Raw genomic sequence first — 21,846 nt, 5'->3', positions numbered from 1 at the left:
CTAAAAATTATCAGACCAGTTTATTGTTCTTTAAACGGACCTAAAATCAATTTAGGACTCCATCGAATATAACAAATTTAATAGATGGCTAATCGCACCTAGACAAAAAAAACCGATGATGACTCCTTAGTTTTCCACATCTAGCGAACAGGTTCTCGAACCCACACGTTACGACAATGCTCTCACACTTGAAGATCAGTTACTAGACATAGTATATGTATTAGAGATTCCTTGTTGAGTTGGAAATCAAAGAAGCAAGTTGTAGTAGCTCGAAGTTTAGCTAAAGTTGAGTATCGTTCAATGGCATTTACATGCTACAAGATAATACGGATACAACACTTATTGACAGATTTTGGGGTTAATCATGTTGATGCGATAAATCTCTATTCAGAGAGTTAATTTGTAATCCATATCAAGAAGAATCTAGTGTTTCATAAGAAAACAAAGCGCATTAAAATGAATTGTCCCTTCATTCGTGAGAAAGTGTTGGTAGTAGAATCGAGCCATTCTATATCTCCACAAATTTGCAAGTAGCCGATATCTTCACCAAGACTTTACAATCGAAACAATTCATAAGCTACTGAGCAAGATGACCATTTGTCACGACCTGGAACTCCTATCGAGCCCGTGACAACCGTCGCGTTGTCCTGATCGACACTCATCACCCAAATTGTTAATCGAAACCCCGCAAGGCTTTAATATCAGTTTCTCTTTTTCCCGGTGAGCAACCGTTATCAAATATCATGTTCTAAAGAATTTAAGCTATTTCCAACTGAAATCAATAAAAAAATGATTTTTGTCTCATAGGGGCATTTTGATCATTTTTCCTCAAAAGTTTCGAAATCCTTTAAAAATGTAGTAAGTGAGTATAAAACACATAATTCATAATCAAAAATAAATTTAAACATCTAAAACTTTCATTTAAAATGAAATTATAACTATTTGAATATAATAAAGATATAGAATAAAATATTTAATTTTTTTCATAAAACAATATTTTTAGAACATTGCGTAAATAATTTTTTATAGCAAAAAAGCAAAATAATTCATATATATTATAATATAGATAACCAAAGTATAAAATTAAATTTGCAGTGACACGTGGGCCCACGAACGACTAAAAGTGTCAAAAGAATTAAACCTACATATTTTAAGGATGCCAATCCAATTGTAGTCCTCGATGAAATGAGCTATTTACCGACTATCCTGATGCCTGAAATGGGTGGAAATGAGGGTGGTAAGATTATAAAATCCCAGTGAGTAAACAAATATCATTTAAAATATCTAAAGGCGAGTAACAGGAGACTAGTAAAATATTTCATCCAAATATGTTTTTCAGAACACAAATATTCATTTCATTTAAAAACATTAATATGGCTTATGAGTATCTTAAAAGCTTGGCTCGTGCCAGAAACCATTATCATACTCAGTTATTAGGGATACCTTGGCCGAGGGCTATCCCAAATCGAGTCCGCCAAGGCTGTTAAAAAGTTATGTATGTATAAAACATGTTTTCATTTTGAAAATATAGCCGTTCCTTGGCGTTGACCGAGTTCCCCCTCACGTGGTGGTTTAGCGTGAAGTGAACTCTAAAGTCATACCTTGGGAGTTACCCTACTCGCCTCTCCAACCAAGGTAAAATATATAAATATCTAGATTCCGTGCCCCTCTAATAGGCTGATCCACAGAATCCGCCTACTGCAGCAAGCTAAATCCACCATACAATAAAATTTTGATAGCATGACAGGGCTAATATTTTACTACCCAGCCTACAAGGGTAAAATAAGACAATCCATACAATTCATAAAACACAACCTAGCCAGTCATGCCAACACAATAACAACATAACATAAGCCATCAATTTCTAATCATAAATTTACAATATACCGATAGTCTCTAATTACTCTATTTTCAAAATTGTTATTTCGTTTCAAGATTGTCAAACCCTGTTCTATAAAATAATTATGACGTCATTGACATGCTCAATAGAATGTTTGCATATTGAGGAAGTTCAAGGAATCGTTAAAAGACGATATTGCCCCTAATGGTACCATTAAGTCGATTAAGCCTCGAACTAGTTCAAATAGGAATTTTAAGGTGAAATTAAGAGTTTCACAGTCCATGAATGATTTAAAATGGTGATTTGGAGTTCGAGGATCAATTTGGAGTCAAACCGAAATTTTCACTATCTAGGGGCAAAATGGTCATTTGCCACTTGGGAACAAAAAGAAAATTTTAGAAAAGATTTTTTTGGCCCCATTTGATTTATTGGAGTATGATTTGAGGTTTGGAAGTGAAAAATTTTAATTTCGGTATAATTTGGAGTATAGGGGTGAAATGGTAATTTTACCACCCCAAGGGTAAATCGGTAAATTTTCACCCTCGACACTTGTCAAGACCAAGGAATTTTATTCATCATGGAAGTGGATAAACATGAGAAATGTGTGGTGGAGAATTAAAGAATTAAAAGTCAAATATTTAAAATTTGAACCAATAGGAAAATACCATGTGTCATGCTTTTATTATTTTGTTATTTCTTTATAAAAAGGCATAAAAATCAGCTCATTTCTCCCATAGTGATCAGCCAAACCAGAAGAGAAGAGAAACCAAGGAAGAACAAACCCTAGGTGGGAAAAATCAAAGAGAAAGTGTTGGAATTCAAGGATTTAATCAAGCAAAGGTAAAATTTCTTTGATTTTGCTAGTGATTTACCTTACCCATACATTTTCCCTTAATTTCCATGGTTGAAAAACATACTTTCATGGTGAATTCATGGTTGGTCAAAATGGGTATGGAGAGAGAATGATGTTAGATTGTTTTGATTCTAAGTTATGTTGGTGTTTTTAGCTAGTTAAGCATGTTTAGAAACAAAACAACAAGAAAAGATTATATTTTCCCCATGAACCTTCAATGGTTGAACCCTATGTGAAGTGTAGAAGTAATGAATTGATTTTATGATCAAGTGAATTGGTTGAAAGATTGATGAAATGATGATTTATGGTGAGAAAATGGAATGGGAAAATTTTTAGTGATAGTGCACCACAATGGCCGAAATTTTCAAGAGGAATTGTGAGGGTTGTTAGGTTGAATTTTAGATTATTGGAATTGTATTTAGTGAATTGAAATATTAGAAACGAAATGGAGCAATTTGGAGCCAAATTAGACACAATTGTCATTTAATCGGGTAATAGGCTGAATTAGGTCAGCACCGCATTTAAGCGGTAGTCGAATAAGTTGCATATCATATCATGCATATACACCGAGCCTGAATTGATTTTATAATGGTCAAGCATTGATGTGGTGAATTATGTATTGTACATTGTGGATATGTGGTGAGTAAATTACACTGGTAAAAGTACAGAGATTGTGCTTGAAGACTGAGATTAGGAGTACATCGACTCCTAGAACTGTGAGTAAACTTTTTATCGTCTTAATTATCTAAAGTAGTTTTATACAATTGTGTGATTTTATGAAAAATGGGTTTAAATGGTAAATTGCTATGTTTTAGGAGAAATTGTGATTTTATAAAATGATTTTATAAATTTTTGGAAAATTGAATACTAGTTTTGAAAATAGAGTAATTGGAGACTGCCTGCTTGTATTGTAAATTTATGGTTTTAAATTGAATGGCTTATGACAATATATGAGCATGAATGGCTAAATTGATTTTGGTGTTAGAATTATTTGTATTGTATTCAGCCTTGAGAGGCTAGGTTGCGATAAATTATCATGTCATGCAAAAAAAAATTTTATAAATCAGGTGGTAGATAAAATAATCCATAGTCACTGCAATGGTGGGGGTTTCCGTGGACTGCCTATTTGAGGGGCACGGTAACTCAATTATATATTTACCTCCGGGGGGAGATGTTGGATGAAGTATCTCATAAGGTAAAGATTTGAGAGCACTTCACGTGGACCACCGCGTGAGAGTGAGACTCAGCCAACGCCAAGGCATGGCTAAAATTTCAGATGTAAAGACATTTAACAGCCTTGACGAACTGGGTTGGGATAACCCTCGATCAAGGTATCCTTGATAACTGAGTATGAAAATGATTTTTGGTACGAGCCAAGCTTTTCAGGAAATCATAAACTTATTTATTTATTTGGGTGAAATGAGTTGAAAGGTAATGTAATTACAATATGATGACTTATTTTAATTTGTCTCCATTTACTCGCCTTTAGATAGTTTAGATGGTGCCTGTTTACTCATTGGGATTTTATAATCTCACCACCCTCATTTCCTCACATTTTAGGCTCGGGGAATTCCATAGTTAGCCGACTTTGACAAGGACCTTCATTTGGACTTGAATTGGCAAAAGTTGTAGGTTTTCAGCTTCTGATACATTTTTGTTAGATGTGGGCTCACGTGTCGCTGTAAAAGTAATTTTATGCTTTGGTTATTTGCTTTATAGTATATATGAATATAATTAACTTTTACACTATAAGAATTATGTACCGATAACTTTATAAAAATTATTTTACAAGAAAATAGTTTATTTTATTGAATATTTTTATTATATTCAAATGGTCAAATTTTCACTTCAAATGAACATTTTAGATACTTAATTTGTTTTTAAATCACTAAATATATATTTTCTGCTTACCTACTACATGTTTAGCAAGTTTTGAGATTTTCAACGAAAAATTACTAAAACGCCCTTGTGAGCAAGAAAACAATATGTTATGTTCTGATTTGGAAATGACTCGTAATCCTTCGAATTACGATATTTGATAACTATTGCTCACCAGGAAAGTGCGAAAGTTGATACGAGAGCCTTGCGAGGTTTCGATTGGCATTCGGGGTGAAGAATGTCTATAAAGGCTTCGCGACGGTTGTCACGGGCCCGATGGGGAGTTCCAGGTCGTGACAAAGACAATTTATAAAATCCTTTCATGTAAATACATTTTGTTTGTAAAACACAAAGATTTACCATTTAAACTCCTTTTCATAAAATTTCACCAAAATCGAATAAAAACATACTTTAGATAATAAAAATGATGGTAAGGTTACTCACAGTACTAGGAGTTCGATATAATCCTATTCCCGATCTTCGGCCACAATCTCTTTACTCTTGTTAGAGGGCTCACCACCTATACATCATACGTGACACGAATTTTAATAAATTGTGTCAATTTATCATAAACTATTTCAGGCTCTCTAAATCTAAATGAATGCATGTGATGGGATGCAAAATGTCCGATTAATCACTTAAATGTGATATTCGACCTAAGCCACACTATACTCGGCCTAATCGGCTAAAATCTCCAATTTAACTCCAAATCAATTCTTCTCACTTTCTACACTCCAATTATACCTAAATTACCTCAGTGACTGTGAATGAGATTCAATTTATCAGTCTCGGGTCAATAATCGCACATGTCTATTCGTTAAGCAAAAATTTGAATTTTCACATCAAAATTTTCCATTTAATTTCTAGCCTCACCAAACATCAAATATCACCAAAATATCATGAAATATCATCAATTTCAGCTACAATATCCTCCCTAGAAAATTCGGCCAATGATGGGTAATGGGAGAGNGCCAATGATGGGTAATGGGAGAAAATGAATTTTTCTTGTTGGTTTGTTTCTAGACATGATAAACTAACTAAAAACACTAACATAACTTAGAATCAAATCAATCCAACTTCATTCTCTCTCCATACCCATTCCAACCAGCCATGAATTCACCATGAAAACATGAAATCTAACCATGAAAAATGAAAAAGAAAGCATGGATAGTGTAAATCACAAGTCAAAATCAATAAATTTTACCTTTATTAGCTTAATCCCTTGAAATCCCACACTTATTCTTCAATTTTCCTACCTAGGATTCTTGTTTTTTTCCTTTCCTCCTTTTTTCTTTTTTGGCCGGCCATATGAATGAGAAATGGACTGATTTTGTGTAAATTTTAAAGCTAAATATTTAATGGTTATAAATATGCTATGTGTCACCATTTCATTGGTCCATTTTTATTTCTTAACTATTAAGCTTTCTCTCTCCACCATATAAATTCCTTCAATTTTCCATGATAAAATTGGGTAAAATTCATGCGCTGGACAAGTGTTCTAGTGGTAGAAAATTATAATTTTGCCCATAGGGTGACAAAATTACAATTTTATCCCTATATTCCGAAAAATATCGGGATCACCATTTTTTCACTTCTCAACCTCAAATCATACTCCAATAAGTCAAATATAATCAAAATCTTTTAAAAAAAATTTTCATTTTGTCCTCGAGTGGCAAAATTACCATTTTGCCCCTAGATAGTGAAATTTTCGGTTTGACTCCAAATTAATCCTCGAACCTCGAATCACCATTCTAAGTCATTCTAGGATTTTAAAATTTTCAATTTCACCTTAAAATCTCTATTTGATCTAGTTCGAGGCTTAAATCAACTTTGTTGTACCTCTAGGTACAATATCGACTTTTGTAAATTCTTCGAGACTTTCCTAGCATACAAACATGCTATCCATCACATGTATGTCATGACAAATATTTTACAAAGTCAGGCTTGACATCTTCTCCCCCACTTGGATCAATCATATGATCCTTCTTCATGACTGATTTCGACATCCGGCTAAATATTAATAATTTAATATTATTTCATTAATAAAATATTATTTTATTCTAAAAAATTTATCTTGTCTCTTTGGTTCCCAAAGTTCCTTATTATGCCTCAATTCGTATCCAACCAACTTTATTTATCACCATATCAAAGTATGGGGCATTTCAATCTCCCCCACTTAAATAGAATTCGTCCTCGAATTCACGTCGATGTTGTGTTATCAATCTCCTTATTACCATTATCACACGTGCTCCTTTATATTAACCCCAATACAATCCATAGTCCCCAAATCTTTTTTCAATTAACAACCATGAGTTCAATTATAACTCTACCAAATGAATAAATTATCACGGCTTATTAGACCAACTCCAAATTTTCTCCATCCTTAATCGGAGGGAAATATCATTTCATTAATCTTTCATTAGGAGCATTTGTTTTAAGATCTCTCCAACACTGACTCGTGTCACGGGTGACATCTTAAACCCGAAAATAGCCCTACTTATGACCTTTGCATGACATTAACAAGGAAGTGGATTATTGAGAACAATAGTTCCTATAACTCCCATAAGAACTATAAGAAGAAACAGAACGAGTCTAAACAACTCCAAATTCTATTTGGCAATGCACGTATTCTATTCTATCAAACCTAACTTATCTTAACTCGGGGCCACACTGACATTGTAGTTTTTTTTAAAACAACTTTAAAACAAAAAGCTTTGTACTTTGATCTTTAAAACCAAAGGCTTTGATCTTTAAAACCAAAAGCTTTGATCTTTAAAACCAAAAGCTCTGACACCAATCTAATTGTCACGACCTAGAACTCCCATCGAGCCTATGACAATCGTCGCGTTGTCCCGATCGACACTCATTACCCAGATTGTCAATCGGAACCCCACAATACTTTAATATCAGTTTCTCTTTTCCCTGGTGAGCAACCGTTACCAAATATCATGTTCTAAAAGAATTTAAGATATTTCCAACTGAAATCAAAAAAAAAAAATGATTTCTATCTCACAGGAGCATTTTGGTCATTTTTCCTCAAAAGTTTTGAAATCTGCTAAAAATGTAGTAAGTGAGTATAAAACATATAATTCATAATAAAAAATAAATTTAAACGTCTAAAACTTTCATTTAAAATGAAATTATAACTATTTGAATATAATAAAGATATAGAATAAAATATTTAATTTTTTTCATAAAACAATATTTTTAGAATACTGCGTAAATAATTTTTTACAGTGAAAAAGCAAAATAATTCATATATATTGTAATATAGATAACTAAAGTATAAAATTAAATTTGCAGTGACACGTGGGCCCACAAACGACTAAAAGTGTCAAAAGAATTGAACCTACATATTTTGAGGATGCTAATCCAATTGTAGTCCTCGATGAAATGAGCTATTTACCGACTATCCTGATGCTTGAAATGGGTGAAAATGAGGGTGGTGAGATTATAAAATCTTAGTGAGTAAACAAATATCATTTAAAATATCTAAAGGCGAGTAACAGGAGACTAGTACAACATTTCATCCAAATATGTTTTTTCAGAACACAAATATTCATTTCATTTAAAAACATTAATATAGCTTATGAGTATCTTAAAAGCTTGGCTCGTGCCAGAAACCATTATCATACTCAATTATCAGGGATACCTTGGCCGAGGGCTATCCCAAACCGAGTCCGCCAAGGCTATTGAAAAGTTATGTACACATAAAACATGTTTTCATTTTGAAAATATAGTCGTTCCTTGGCGTTGGCCTAGTTCCCCCTCCCGTAGTGGTTTAGCGTGAAGTGAACTCTAAAGTCATACCTCGGGAGTTACCTTACCCACCTCTCCAATCGAGGTAAAATATATAAATATCCAGATTTCGTGCCCCTCTAATAGGCTGGTCCACAGAATCAGCCTATTGCAGCAAACTAAACCCACCATACAATAAAATTTTGATAGCATGACAGGGCTAATATTTTACTACCCAACCTGCAAGGGTAAAATAAGACAATCCATACAATTCATAAAACACAATCCAACTAGTCATGCCAACACAATAACAATATAACATAAGCCATCAAATTCCAATCATAAATTTACAACATACCGGTGGTCTCCAATTACTCTATTTTCAAAATTGTTATTTCGTTTCAAGACAATTTATAAATCTTTTCATGTAAATACATTTTGTTTGTAAAACACAAAGATTTACCATTTAAACTCATTTTCATAAAATTTCACCAAAACTGAATAAAAACATACTTTAGATAATAAAAATGATGGTAAGGTTACTCACAGTACTAGGAGTTCGATATACTTCTATTCTCAGTCTTCAAGCACAATCCTTTACCCTTGTTAGAGGGCTCACCACCTATACATCATACATGACACGAATGTCAATAAATTATATCAATTTATCATAAACTATTTCAGGCTCTCTAAATCTAAATGAATGCATTCGATGGGATGCAAAATGTCCTATTAATCACTAAAATGTGATATTCGACCTAAGTCACACTATACTCGGCCTAATCAGCTAGATCTCCAATTTAACTCCGAATTAATTCTTCTCACTTTTTACACTCTAATTATACCTAAATTACCTCAGTGACTGTGAATGAGATTCAATTTATCAGTCCCGGATCAATAATCACACATGTTTATACGTTAAGCAAAACTTTGAATTTTCACACCAAAATTTCCTATTTAATTTCTAGCCTCACCAAACATCAAATATCACTAAAATATCATGAAATATCATCAATTTCAGCCACAATATCCTCCCTAGAAAATTCGGCCAATGATGGGTAATGGGAGAAAATGAATTTTTCTTGTTGGTTTGTTTCTACACATGATAAACTAACTAAAAACACTAACATAACTTAGAATCAAATCAATCCAACTTCATTCTCTCTCCATACCCATTCCAACCAGCCATGAATTCACCATGAAAACATGAAATCTAACCATGAAAAATGAAAAAAAAAAAGCATGGGTAGTGTAAATCACAAGTCAAAATCAAGAAATTTTACCTTTATTAGCTTAATCCCTTGAAATCCCACATTTTTTTTTTAATTTTCCCACCTAGGATTCTTGTTTTTTTCCTTTCCTCCTTTGTTGTTTTTTGGCCGGCCATATGAATGAGAAATGGGCTGATTTTGTGTAATTTTAAAGCTAAATATTTAATGGTTATAAATATGCCATGTGTCACCATTTCATTGGTCTATTTTTATTTCTTAATTATTAAGCTTTCTCTCTCCACCATATAAATTCCTTTTAATTATCCATGATAAAATTGGATAAAATCCATGTGCTGGACAAGTGTTGTGGTGGTGAAAAATTACAATTTTGCCCATGGGGTGGCAAAATTACCATTTTACCCCTATACTCCAAAAAATACCGGGATCACCATTTTTTCACTTCTCAACCTCAAATCATACTCCAATAAGTCAAATATAATCAAAATCTTTAAAAAAAATTTCCATTTTGTCCTCGAGTGGTAAAATTACCGTTTTATCCCTAGATAGTGAAATTTTCGATTTGACTCCAAATTGATTCTCGAATCCCGAATCACCATTCTAAGTCATTCTGGGATTTTAAAATTTTTAATTTCACCATAAAATCTCTATTTGATTTAGTTCGAGGCTTAAATCAACTTTGTTGTACTTCTAAATACAATATCGACTTTTATAAATTCTTCGGAACTTTCCTAGCATGCAAACATGCTATCCATCACATGTATGTCATGACAAATATTTTACAGAATCAGGCTTGACATCTTCTCCCCCACTTGGATCAACTGTATGATTTTTCTTCATGATTGATTTCAACATCCGACTAAATATTAATATTTTAATATTATTTTATTAATAAAATATTATTTTATTTTAAAAATTTTATCTTATCTTTTTGGTTCCCAAAGTTCTTTATTATGTCTCAATTCGCATCCGATCAATTTTATTTATCACCATATCAAAGTATGAGGCATTTCACCATTTAAAACATTCACACCTTTTCTTGAGGGAGAGTATCAAAAGGAATTGAAGAAATAAGTCCAAAATTAATAAAGTCCAAACATAGAGCAAAGAAGAAAACATTATGCCTGAAGAACAGAGTCAGAAACCCAAAATGGAAGAACAAAATAGAAGCTGGACGCTTGGTGCTCAAAACGCACCGTTTAAATAAGTAGCCAACCTTTCTCCGTTGTATAGGTGAAACTCACATTACACTAATAGGAATTTAAAAGTTAATTAGATACCATTAAATGTATTAATTAGTTAGCTAATTCTTTTCTCTCTCTTGCTTATCTTTACCCTATGTATATAAGACACTGTACAGCCTCATTTCTAAAACGAACGAATCTGACATTTCTAGAAACATATGTACCGCTTTTCTTCCTCTCCTTCTGACAAGTTAATGGAATTACATACCTTACCAATGATACTGAGCAAAGCTTCTTGGAAAGCCGTCGTAAGCATGGCTTGAGTCAAGACCTGTGGTTATCCATTTCAAACACTTCACCTTCTGAAGGTCAATCATCTTCCCAAGCTTGAGTTCTTCTTCCTGGACTCATAACTTCTCAATTCGTCCCACCAATTCTGTAGAGACAAATTTTGGATACAAACTTGGATATCTACAACAAATATCCTAAGAATTCTCAGTTTCTCACCTATTCGATAACTACAACAAAGATAAGAAATTACAATTTACAAGATTGAAAGTGCTGAAAACTAAAGAAACTAAGAAGAAATATAAATGTGCTTGAATATGGTGTTTGGAAGCCCTTCTCCTTCAGAACTTATACTAGGAGGGAAGTTGAGCACTTTTCACCTTGTTGAAATGTCTGCAAATGAGAAGAAAGAAACACAGGAAGAGCAAAATTAATTGTTAGGTTGGCTTGGTAGACATTGAATTCAATTATTAATATATAATCGACCCAAATTTTAATCTTTTTTAAATCCAGGCAGAAGGTTAAACGTTTATAACCACGAACAATCCACTGCCAAAAAATTTAAATCATGATAATAATCCACTGTTGGTGATGATGGTCACGGCTATACCCACTGTAAACCAAGTGTTGAATATTGTTTCTGCGCTTTATCTAGTTGATCATGACGTATTACAGTTTTGGCCAAGCCCAACAGTCCCAAAAGCTATAGCTAAAACATTCATCCACCCCCAAATCGATCACATCATTTCTACTTCGTGCCCTGCACTCCCACCCCACGAATATAAAACCATTTACTATTCAAAAACCCCTCACTCTTCCCCTGCCTCTGATCCCCAGACCCCACACTCTATACTTTCCCTTTCACCACAATCCCTTCTCAGCTCCCCCATTTCCTTTTCCCAATCAAATTATCAAATAAAAAGTTAGAAACCCAATGCCAGAGCTCGCTGAGACCTACGCTTGCGTCCCATCAACCGAGCGGGGCCGTGGGATCCTCATCTCGGGCGACCCCAAGTCCAACAGGGTTCTTTACACCAACGGGCGATCCGTCATCATTCTCGACCTTAACAATCCACTCAACGTCGCTATTTACGGGGAGCATGCGTACCCGGCCACCGTGGCGCGGTTCTCGCCCAACGGAGAGTGGATCGCATCGGCTGACGTGTCGGGCACTGTCAGGATCTGGGGGACCCACAATGACCACGTGCTGAAGAAAGAGTTCAAGGTTTTGTCGGGTCGGATCGATGATCTCCAATGGTCTCCTGATGGGATGCGGATTGTCGCCTCTGGTGATGGCAAAGGGAAGTCTCTTGTTCGCGCTTTTATGTGAGTTTTCTTTTCTTGTTGTTTTTCCTTTTATATGGTCTAGACTCTGAATACTATATCTATCAAACCCATTTCGTATTCCAATTGTTTGGATTTATATTTGATACTCTATCAGTATATAGATTCAATTTGAGGATAAGATTTTTGATTTTAGACACTGTCGATGAACAAAATGTGCTACCCTAAGATTACGTAGAAATAAATACTTACAAGTTTAATTAGGAAAGATAGGATTTGTTTTGGCATACTCTCAAAGTTTTAAGTTCAATTAGTAATGACGTGGCAGCATGTGATTTAGTTTTAATGAGAGTTTGTTGGATCTATACTCTAATAATGTAGCAAATATAAATCCCCAATTGCTAGAGTATATGTAGGACTTGGTGCTTGCATAATTACCTTACAGATGACCCTATTTCCATTCACACATTTGCTTCGTTAACAAATCAGTCACATTTACCTGCATGCTGGTCCATATGCCTACTCGCTTTCAAGAAATTTGAACATATGTGAAAATATGGTCACCTTACTTGACACATCATTTAAAAGTGAGAGTAACAAGGGATTTTGAATTTTAATGTTAGAGATGCATGGACACTGAGGTCATAATTCCTTGACCTTTGATTTATGATAGATTACAGGGGAAGAGATTGAAACTTTTACTTTCCATGCAAAAAGATTTTGCAATGGTGTTCTTTATCTAGCCCACATTCTCATGCTGTTATTGTTATATAGCTGATGAACATTATCTTGCATAGGTGGGATTCAGGCACTAATGTGGGCGAATTTGATGGTCATTCAAGACGAGTTCTAAGTTGTTCCTTCAAGCCAACTAGACCATTTCGTATTGTAACATGTGGAGAGGACTTTTTGGTGAATTTTTATGAAGGCCCACCCTTTAGATTCAAACTATCTCACAGGTTTGTTATAAAGAAAGAAGCTGTTTCCTTGACGTTTTGGGTCTGAAAAGGTCTCTTTCACATACTTCTGATAATGGATGGAATCATAAAGGGAGTTTTTTTTAGGGGGTACAGAATTGAAAAGAAACTTTGTTGATTAGTGTTTTTACACATTGCAATCTTTAGCCAAAATGATAATTTACTGTAGCCAAATACTTGCAAATGAGCCACAACCTCCTCCTAGGGGGTCTCCATGTGCATTTCTCTAGGAGAAAATCTTTGTGCAATTTATGCCAATCACTCTAATACTTTAGGCTATCTCAACTGATATGTACATAAATTTTCCTTATTATTGTATGTGTTAATCATAAGGGTTTTGTTGTTTCTTTTTAACTTTTGCCTCCCTCGGTCTGATTGGAGTTAGGCCTAGGCAACCCTCCCTGTCTTAATGACAATTTTGTTAATAGTTGATTGACCAAAGCATGGCTATGGTGGCACGAGAATTTTGGGTATTCTTTTCTTTATGTGCACACATTATTTTAAATGAAAATCTGTTATTTTCCTTTGCATACATGATTGAAAAAAAGAGGATGACTGTTGAGTGAAGTTGGTATCCTTTTAGGAAACATGGTATCTGGCAAGTTGGCAAGATTGGGTCCTGATGAGAACTATCTCTTCATATTGCAGCTACAATTTGTTGGTAACTAAAAACAAGTTTTGGTCAGGCAAACAAGAATGCAATAACCATTTTAAAACAACTTCAATTGATTCTGCTCAATCACTCATGGTTTAAAATAGATTTCACTAAAAAAAAAAGAAAGAAAGAAAAGGAAACATGGAGCCATGTTTTAGAATTAACTGTATGGCTTTTTTAATTCTTATGCAAATTAACCTATTTTTATTCTCTCTCTCTCTCTCTAACACACACACACACACACACACACACTTACACATCTTTCGCCCCATGTTTAAAGACAAATATGTAAAACTCATCTGTCTCTCCAATGTTTGGAGTTTATGATTGTCTGAACTTTGGTGTATTCTTCATTTCACCTATAAATGCATAAACTGAAATGTTTCAATTTTTTATTTGCAGAGATCACTCCAATTTTGTAAATTGTGTAAGATTTTCTCCCGATGGAACCAAATTCATCACAGTTAGCTCTGATAAAAAGGGTATCATATTTGATGGAAAAAGTGGGGAGAAGATTGGAGAATTGTCATCTGAAGATGCTCACAAAGGCAGCATTTATGCTGTTAGCTGGAGTCCTGATGGTACACAGGTAAGCATGTGAGGACTTTTATGCTTGACAGTTGAATTCCATTGTAGATGTTATATGCACCTATATCACCAAAATAGACTTAAGCACAGTGAAAATATGAATAAATCATTCTATTATTGCTGTATGAGATTTGGGTTCTTGTCAAAGGTTGCTGTAAAACATAGGAAAGAACAAATATGCACTGAATTCAATAGAGTCTTATCAAGTTGATATCCCTTAAATGTGTTTGAATTCTTCTTTTTCTTTATGTTTTAAGCATCTGAGTAAAAAAAATTGCAGCTCTTACTATTTTTCCTTGATGCACTTTGTATCTGCTTAGAAAAAGAATTTATATTGACCTCTATGGAACTGATCAATTACAATAGAGTGTAGAGCTTTCGCTGCCAATATTGTACAATGCAGAATGATTTGTATGTCATTAGATTGGTCTTTCATGACTGGGTATTCTGGTATATTGCATCTTGATTTTTGTTAATGACACCAAGCTTGTATCTTTTGTTCACAACTTAGATTTTGTAGAGCAATTAGATTACTATTCATGCATTTTCCCTAGTATCACCCTATAGAACAAAAGCAATTGAAAGCTTCCAAACCCCCCTCCCCTTCATTTTCTGTCATTTTGTGCATGTATTTTAGTGTGTATCTGTAGTTACATAAGTTATAGTTTTCTTTCATGACGTGCTTCCTTTTTGTAGCTTACTGCGCTCTTTCTACTCAGCATACTTATGATGTCTTACAACATTCAAATATGCTTTTAAGATTAATTAGTAATTTTTTTTCCAGGTGCTGACAGTGTCTGCTGACAAGACAGCAAAAGTATGGGAGATCTCTGAGGATGGAAATGGGAAGTTGAAGAAAAAATTGACATGTTCTGGCTCAGGTGGAGTAGATGACATGCTTGTTGGATGTCTTTGGCAGAATGATCATCTTGTCACTGTCTCTCTAGGTGGTACAATTAGTATATTCTCTGCTAGTAATCTCGAAAAGGCCCCATTGCAATTATCTGGACACATGAAGAATGTCACTTCATTAGCTGTCCTAAAGAGTGACCCAAAATGTATACTGTCTAGTAGTTATGATGGCCTAATAGTTAAATGGATTCAAGGTGTGGGATATAGTGGTAAATTACAGAGGAAAGAGAATTCTCAAATCAAATGTTTTGCTGCTGCTGACGAAGAGATTGTTACTTCTGGATTTGACAATAAGGTGACTACCCATCTCTTTGTTTAGCCTATTGAAACAATGTCATTAAGATTAATTTGTTGATTTTCATTTTTCTTCTCACTCTCACTTTTTTTTTTTTTATTGGAGGAGGATGAGAACATGCTTTTATTCTTTTGTGCCATTGATTTATGTTTTTCAATTTTTTTTTCAAGCAGTATGTCTGTTTTCAGCATGGGTACATGTCTGACGTGAATAACATATGTAAAAGGTCACATCCTCATGTTAATATCCTCTATTGAAGTGTCCAATATATATGACATGAGTGTGTTAGAAAAATTATTAAGATTCAAAGTATACTAATCCATTCATGATGTGAAGATCATGGTTTAAAATTAACGTGGAGCGTTTAAGCAATAATTATTTGGGTAAAACATATTAACTTATGCTAAAACAATAACATTTTCATAACAGAACCTTTGAGGAGCAAAAAGACAAATTTAAAGGTGGAATAAAGGAAATAATTTTTTTACCGCAAAAAATTCCAGTTTCTGTAACATTCTTGCATGATGATTTATTTCAATGTATGAATGATTCAATATTCACACATTCTACTTTCAATTATATTTTATTTTAAATATATGGTGCTCTAAGGTGTAGAGTAGATTTTTTTACTTAACAGAATTTTAGTATCTAAAACAATGAGCACCTTTAGCTTCTAATGATTATTTGATATTTGCAGTCTTTTTTCTCTTCCCTCGTGACAATGAACATGTTCATCTTGATTCTTGTTGAGTTTGAGGTTAAATTAGACCTTTATGTAGTTTATTATATCTTCATACGTCATAATTATCTTTTTCTATTGGATATGTAAGTTCTACTATTTCTTATGTTTTGTTTTTACAGCACGTTTGGTTCGCGGAATATGCATGAATGGAATAAAATTGCTATTCTGTGGGAATAGAATAGAATAGTTATTACTTTGTTTGGTATTGTGAATGGAATAGAGCAGAAATTACTATTATGACTTATTACAGTGTTTGGTTGGTAGAAATAAGATTGGAGTAAGAAAGGAATAGGTGATAAAAAGACAAAAATACCGTTGACCATATTAACAATTATTTTCATAAAAAAATAAAATTATCCTTATTATCATTTAAATACACATTTATCCCAAATGACAATTATCCATCATAATTATATTTTCTCTCAATTACTAAAAATAATTATAATTTAGTCATATATTTTTATAAATGGATAATTATTTAAAAATATAATTTAATTATATGATATTTTATCCATCATAATCAATTCAATTTGTGTATAGATATTTATTTTTAGTCAATTCTTCACATATTATGAACTATTTACACTTGTGTTTAGAAAAATATTGGAGAAGAAATATTTGGGAAAAAAATAAAAAAACTAGTAGAAATAGAAAATCATGTTTTTTGATATATTAAATAGATGCTTGTCTTTGAAATTAAAAAGATAGTTTTTCATTTAAAAAAAAAAAAGTAAGTTATGTCTTTTAATGGTATTCCTATTCCAGATATGGAGAATTTCTCTACGTGGGGATCAGTGTGGGGATGCAGATTCAGTTGATATTGGCAGTCAACCAAAGGACTTGAGCCTTGCCCTTCTCTCCCCTGAACTTGCTTTAATCACAACTGACTCAGGAGTTGTCATGCTCCGAGGTACAAAAGTGGTGTCAACCCTAAACCTTGGTTTTGCTGTGACAGCATCAGCAGTTGCACCTGATGGAAGTGAAGCTATAATTGGTGGGCAGGATGGTAAATTGCGTATATATTGTATCACAGGTGATACCCTCAAGGAAGAGGCAGTACTTGAGAAACATCGAGGTGCTCTTACAGTCATACGCTACTCACCAGATTTTTCGTTGTTTGCCTCTGGTGATGCAAATCGAGAAGCTACAGTCTGGGATCGTGTCTCTCGAGAGGTATTTTCATTAGCACCACAGATTTTTCTTTTTTCTTTGTTCATTTAGCATTTGAATGTCATATAATTTGTGTGGTAAATTGGCAAATGTACAATCAGTTGCCAGTTGCCTTTGTCTCTCTCTGTTTCTTCATCCTTGCATATTTATGCTTATACAATCCTAAAAGTGGAGAGACATGAGTACAGTTTACCGCATTGTTTAAATTTAGTTAGTTTCTCTCTTATATTGCATTGATGAAGACCATTTTATATTATGCTATGGTCTTATATGTGTTTCAGGCTATCTGCTTTGCCTTTTTCTGTCCTTTCTTTTCAATAAATTAAGCAGATTGAAGGGCAGCACTGATTGTTGAGTCAATATGTTGCATATGCATTTGTTAAATAAACCTTATGATGACCATCTCATACAGTTTATTTACATGGGGAAAAGATCGTGATGGTCGTTGGTTTAGGATAAACTTTGGCCCAGGCATGCAATATCTCATTTTCAGACATTCATAGAGTTTCTTGTTTTGTGGAAAATTTTGCACCATTGGGTTTCTTATCAAACCTAGCAGCAGTGGAACTTACATGTAACCATGGAAATTAGATGTTTCATTATGTGATTCTAGTCCATTTTCTCTTTGTTTTGGTAATTCTGTTTTCTAGCCCATTGCAATGATCTTATACATTGTCATGTGATTTTCTTTAATGCCAGACTATGAAATGTAGTCATACTGATGAAATGCTCCGTATGACATGTTGGAGCTTAAGAACATGTAAATTTGTTAACTTGTTTTTAACAAATATTCTGCTGCAGGTAAAGCTTAAAAACATGTTGTACCACACTGCTCGTATAAACTGTCTTGCTTGGTCTCCAAATAGCAGTATGGTTGCTACTGGATCACTGGACACCTGTGTAATAATTTACGAGGTTGACAAGCCAGCATCTAGCCGTATGACCATAAAAGGAGCTCACTTAGGTGGAGTTTATGGATTAGCCTTTACGGATGAATACAGTGTGGTGAGCTCTGGTGAGGATGCTTGTGTTCGAGTGTGGAAATTGACCCCCCAATGATGGAGGCCAATGAAGAGATGTCTAGGTGGGAATTAGATGTCTAGGTGGGAATTAGATGTTTGGTGAATGCTCAGCATTTTATTGGGTTTTCCTTTTGTGAGCTTGGTCAGACTGAGGTGTGCAAACTGAAATCTACAAGTAGGAGGTGGGTGATTTACTGAACAGCATACGAGCCTTTCTGGTGTCTGTGTTATATGCCCGAAGGCTTTTTGGCTGCTTGGAATCAGCATTGTTTTCTTGTGTAAACAAGATGGTTGTTACATGGTTTTATTTAAATGATGGCATGATAGGGTTTATACTTGTTTTGTATCATTGTGAGCTTGTTAAAAATACGGTCTGTGGAACCTAGTTGGATCTGTAGCTATGGCAGACCCACAGTTTGAAGCAAAAGAAGTTATTGCATGGTTCATTGCAAGTAGAGAATCTTTAGACTGGGAGTGAATTTGCTTGGAGTGTTAGTAGATGTAGATCGGAATCCCTGCTGCTTTTTTTCCCCACCCACTTAATGTTGGGGTTCGCCTTAAATTGTAATAATGTGAAGTTGATGTTGTTGTACTCAACAACATATTTATATCTTCCATTAGGATTATGGAGGCGAGTGTTCAATTTATAATGCATCTCTCCCTTGTATGATGGTTTTGTACAAGTCCCTTGACGTATTGTTGTGTTTCTGTAACTCTTTGTGCATTCCAAAGGTAAAGACTGTCTCTGATTTTTGGCATTGCTAGCTAGTAAGGCCTTGATTCAACGGTAAGGTGAGGACGTCCACCAATTGCTAGGCCCTAGGTTTTTAGCTTTCACTTTATTGGCCAGAGCCATTTTTCGCCTTGAATTGTGAGGTTTTATTTTTCAACTATATGTTAGTTACTAGCAGAACACTGGTGTTATGTTCTGAATTGATTATGTTCAAAAAATATATTTAAATTTTTCAGAAATTTTAAATAAGTTTTTTTTATTATATTCAATCAATTTTTTTATTTTTATTTAAATAGGTTTTTAAAATTAATGATTAATTAATTATTATTGATCAAAATAGTATTTATTACTTTATGTTCATATGACAATGATATGAAAGGTGAAAATATCACATTGTTATGTGTCATATTAACATATCATATCAGTGTTACGTGGTATAGAATGGTAAGAGATATTTTGATTAATAATAATTAAGGTTTATTTGGTTAATAGTAATTAGGATTTGTTTGATTTAAAATAATAATATAAAAATTTGATTGAACATACTAAAAAAATAAGAGTTCATTTGAATTTTTTTAAGTACTTCATAAGAGTTTTTAGGTATTATGTATTAGATTTATGTACTTATTTTTAGGCTCATAATTTACGGAAGAAAAGTAAATGAATTTGGATTCTAAAAGCTGCATGCATACAATCTTTTGATATATGATTGCCTAAACTGACTTGAGAAGGTAAAAAAACACCGAAAGAATAGAAATTAAACACTACCTAGTTAAACAAAAGAATAGAAATTAAACACTACCTAGTTAAACAAAAGAGGAACAATTTTCTTCCTTAACATTAAATATTGGAGAAAATTCTTATTCAAATGTTACACTATGAGTACCAAACAGTAATTCAAGCTATACAAATTTATTGCTAACAAAGCATGAAGAAGCATGTGAAATAAGCAAAATTCAACGAATATGGCAAAGGAAGCTACATGAAAGCTTTATAAAGAGAAATCATCTCAAGGGTGACTGAGTAACCTCAAATGTTTAAAGCTAAATATTTAAATAAGATCTTTTTTATTAAAATTAAGAAAATGAGGTATTTTTTATTGAAGTTAAAGAAGAAAAAAAATTCATAAATAGATATTATAAATTGAAAAAATATAATTGGTTTTATATATAGGGAATTAAATACATATTATTTTTAGTTAATTGGAAATAGGATAAATGGTTGCTAATTAATAGCATTGTGAGAATTGTGAAGTGGTAAAAAAAAAAAGATTATTAAGAAAGTGAGAATATGTTCATTTTATTAATTATCTTGACTCTTACAAAGTTGAGAAAATAAAAAGAAATAGAAGAAGAAAAATAAAGAAAATGAGGAAGAAAGTGACAAAGAGAAAAACTAAAGCGGAAAAACTAAAGAAGAAAAGGACAAACAATTTTAAAAAGAAAAATCTAAAAAAACCTTGTAAAATTAAAACAACACTAATTAATTGCATTCTTGAAAACTAATCAAAAAACCACATCAATTTTAAAAAAATTTCATGCATAAGAAAAAACCATGGGTAGTTCATATTTACTTATATGAAAATTTTTTTCTAAAAAAAAGGATAAAATTATAAATGTAATCAGTAAAGAAATTAAACATTAATAAAAAAAGAAAACTAAACAAATCTCAAAACTCACTAAATCTGCAACTTGATAATATTCTATCAATATAGTTTCAATAATATACAATTATAAAGTGAATGGTTGACTAATATTATATTTTCTAAAAATACACTTATCTATGACATTTTTGAATATTCAGAAAGTAATTAAGAAAAAAAATCAAATGAGTTCAAAGATAAACATATAGCAAAATAATAATGACAAACATGTAAATTAAAGAATATATTTCTAGTAAATGACTTATTCTTAGTCAAAAGATAATTAAAAATAAGCTTATATAATGTATATGAGATAAGATAAGTAATAGGTAAAAGAAGTTAATAATTGAGACAACTTGAGTAAAAATGGAAGTAGATTATTATCTACAGTAGAAAAGTATAACCATACACCTAGTCATATAAGATAAAAATCAAAGAAAGCATTTAAAAACTTAGAAGAAAGGCTTCTAGTTTCTGTATGAAAGCAACAACATTATAAGAATAAAAATAATAAAAAACCTGAATAAATAGAAAATCATGAAATTAAGAAATAAAACAATATATATATAAAATGCCTTTGAAACAATTATAATTGGAAGTTATCTTAAACCTGTTTTAATCAAAATTGTACAACAAAATAAAGCAACACTAATCAATCACATTAAAATAAATTAATCTAAAAACTAGATCAACCTAAAAAACAAAAAAATTCATGCATAAGAAAAACAATAATGGGTAGTTAATGTTTACTTGTATGACAATTTTTTTGAAAAAAAAAAGATAAAATTGTAAATATTATCAGTAAAGAAATAAAAC

The 21,846-nt window shown here is 32.8% G+C and overlaps 1 protein-coding gene and 1 long non-coding RNA gene across 6 annotated transcripts; one reads left to right on the top strand and one right to left on the bottom strand.

Annotated features, from left to right (window-relative positions):
* Positions 260-9,629, bottom strand: LOC108661201. 5 transcript variants are annotated; one of them, XR_001926935.1, is made up of 4 exons: positions 9,593-9,629; positions 5,016-5,091; positions 1,146-1,213; positions 260-772 (listed from the first exon to the last, which is right to left on the bottom strand). It is a non-coding gene; the product is annotated as an uncharacterized LOC108661201 (long non-coding RNA). The 5 variants fall into 5 exon arrangements; XR_001926934.1 differs by lacking the exon at positions 9,593-9,629 and adding an exon at positions 8,857-8,896; XR_001926938.1 differs by lacking the exon at positions 9,593-9,629 and adding an exon at positions 7,925-7,994.
* LOC18604282 (actin-interacting protein 1-2) lies at positions 11,665-19,413 on the top strand. Its single transcript, XM_018118262.1, has 6 exons — positions 11,665-12,336; positions 13,092-13,253; positions 14,329-14,515; positions 15,299-15,721; positions 17,229-17,636; positions 18,435-19,413. Exons 1-6 carry the CDS (start codon positions 11,945-11,947, stop codon positions 18,690-18,692), a joined length of 1,830 nt encoding a protein of 609 aa, XP_017973751.1. The 5' UTR covers positions 11,665-11,944; the 3' UTR covers positions 18,693-19,413.

The sequence above is a fragment of the Theobroma cacao genome, chromosome 3 (assembly GCF_000208745.1).
Source record: "Theobroma cacao cultivar B97-61/B2 chromosome 3, Criollo_cocoa_genome_V2, whole genome shotgun sequence".
Taxonomy (NCBI): Eukaryota; Viridiplantae; Streptophyta; class Magnoliopsida; order Malvales; family Malvaceae; genus Theobroma; species Theobroma cacao.
Note: the sequence above shows the minus strand (reverse complement) of the source record. Positions and strands in the feature narration are given on the sequence as shown.

Excerpts from the sequence above, each read along its gene's own strand:
- LOC18604282 (XM_018118262.1), top strand. The coding sequence starts at position 11,945 with ATGCCAGAGCTCGCTGAGACCTACGCTTGCGTCCCATCAACCGAGCGG. Across the intron at positions 15,722-17,228 it reads CTTCTGGATTTGACAATAAG|ATATGGAGAATTTCTCTACG; the intron begins GTGACTACCCAT and ends TTCCTATTCCAG. Across the intron at positions 17,637-18,434 it reads GGGATCGTGTCTCTCGAGAG|GTAAAGCTTAAAAACATGTT; the intron begins GTATTTTCATTA and ends ATTCTGCTGCAG.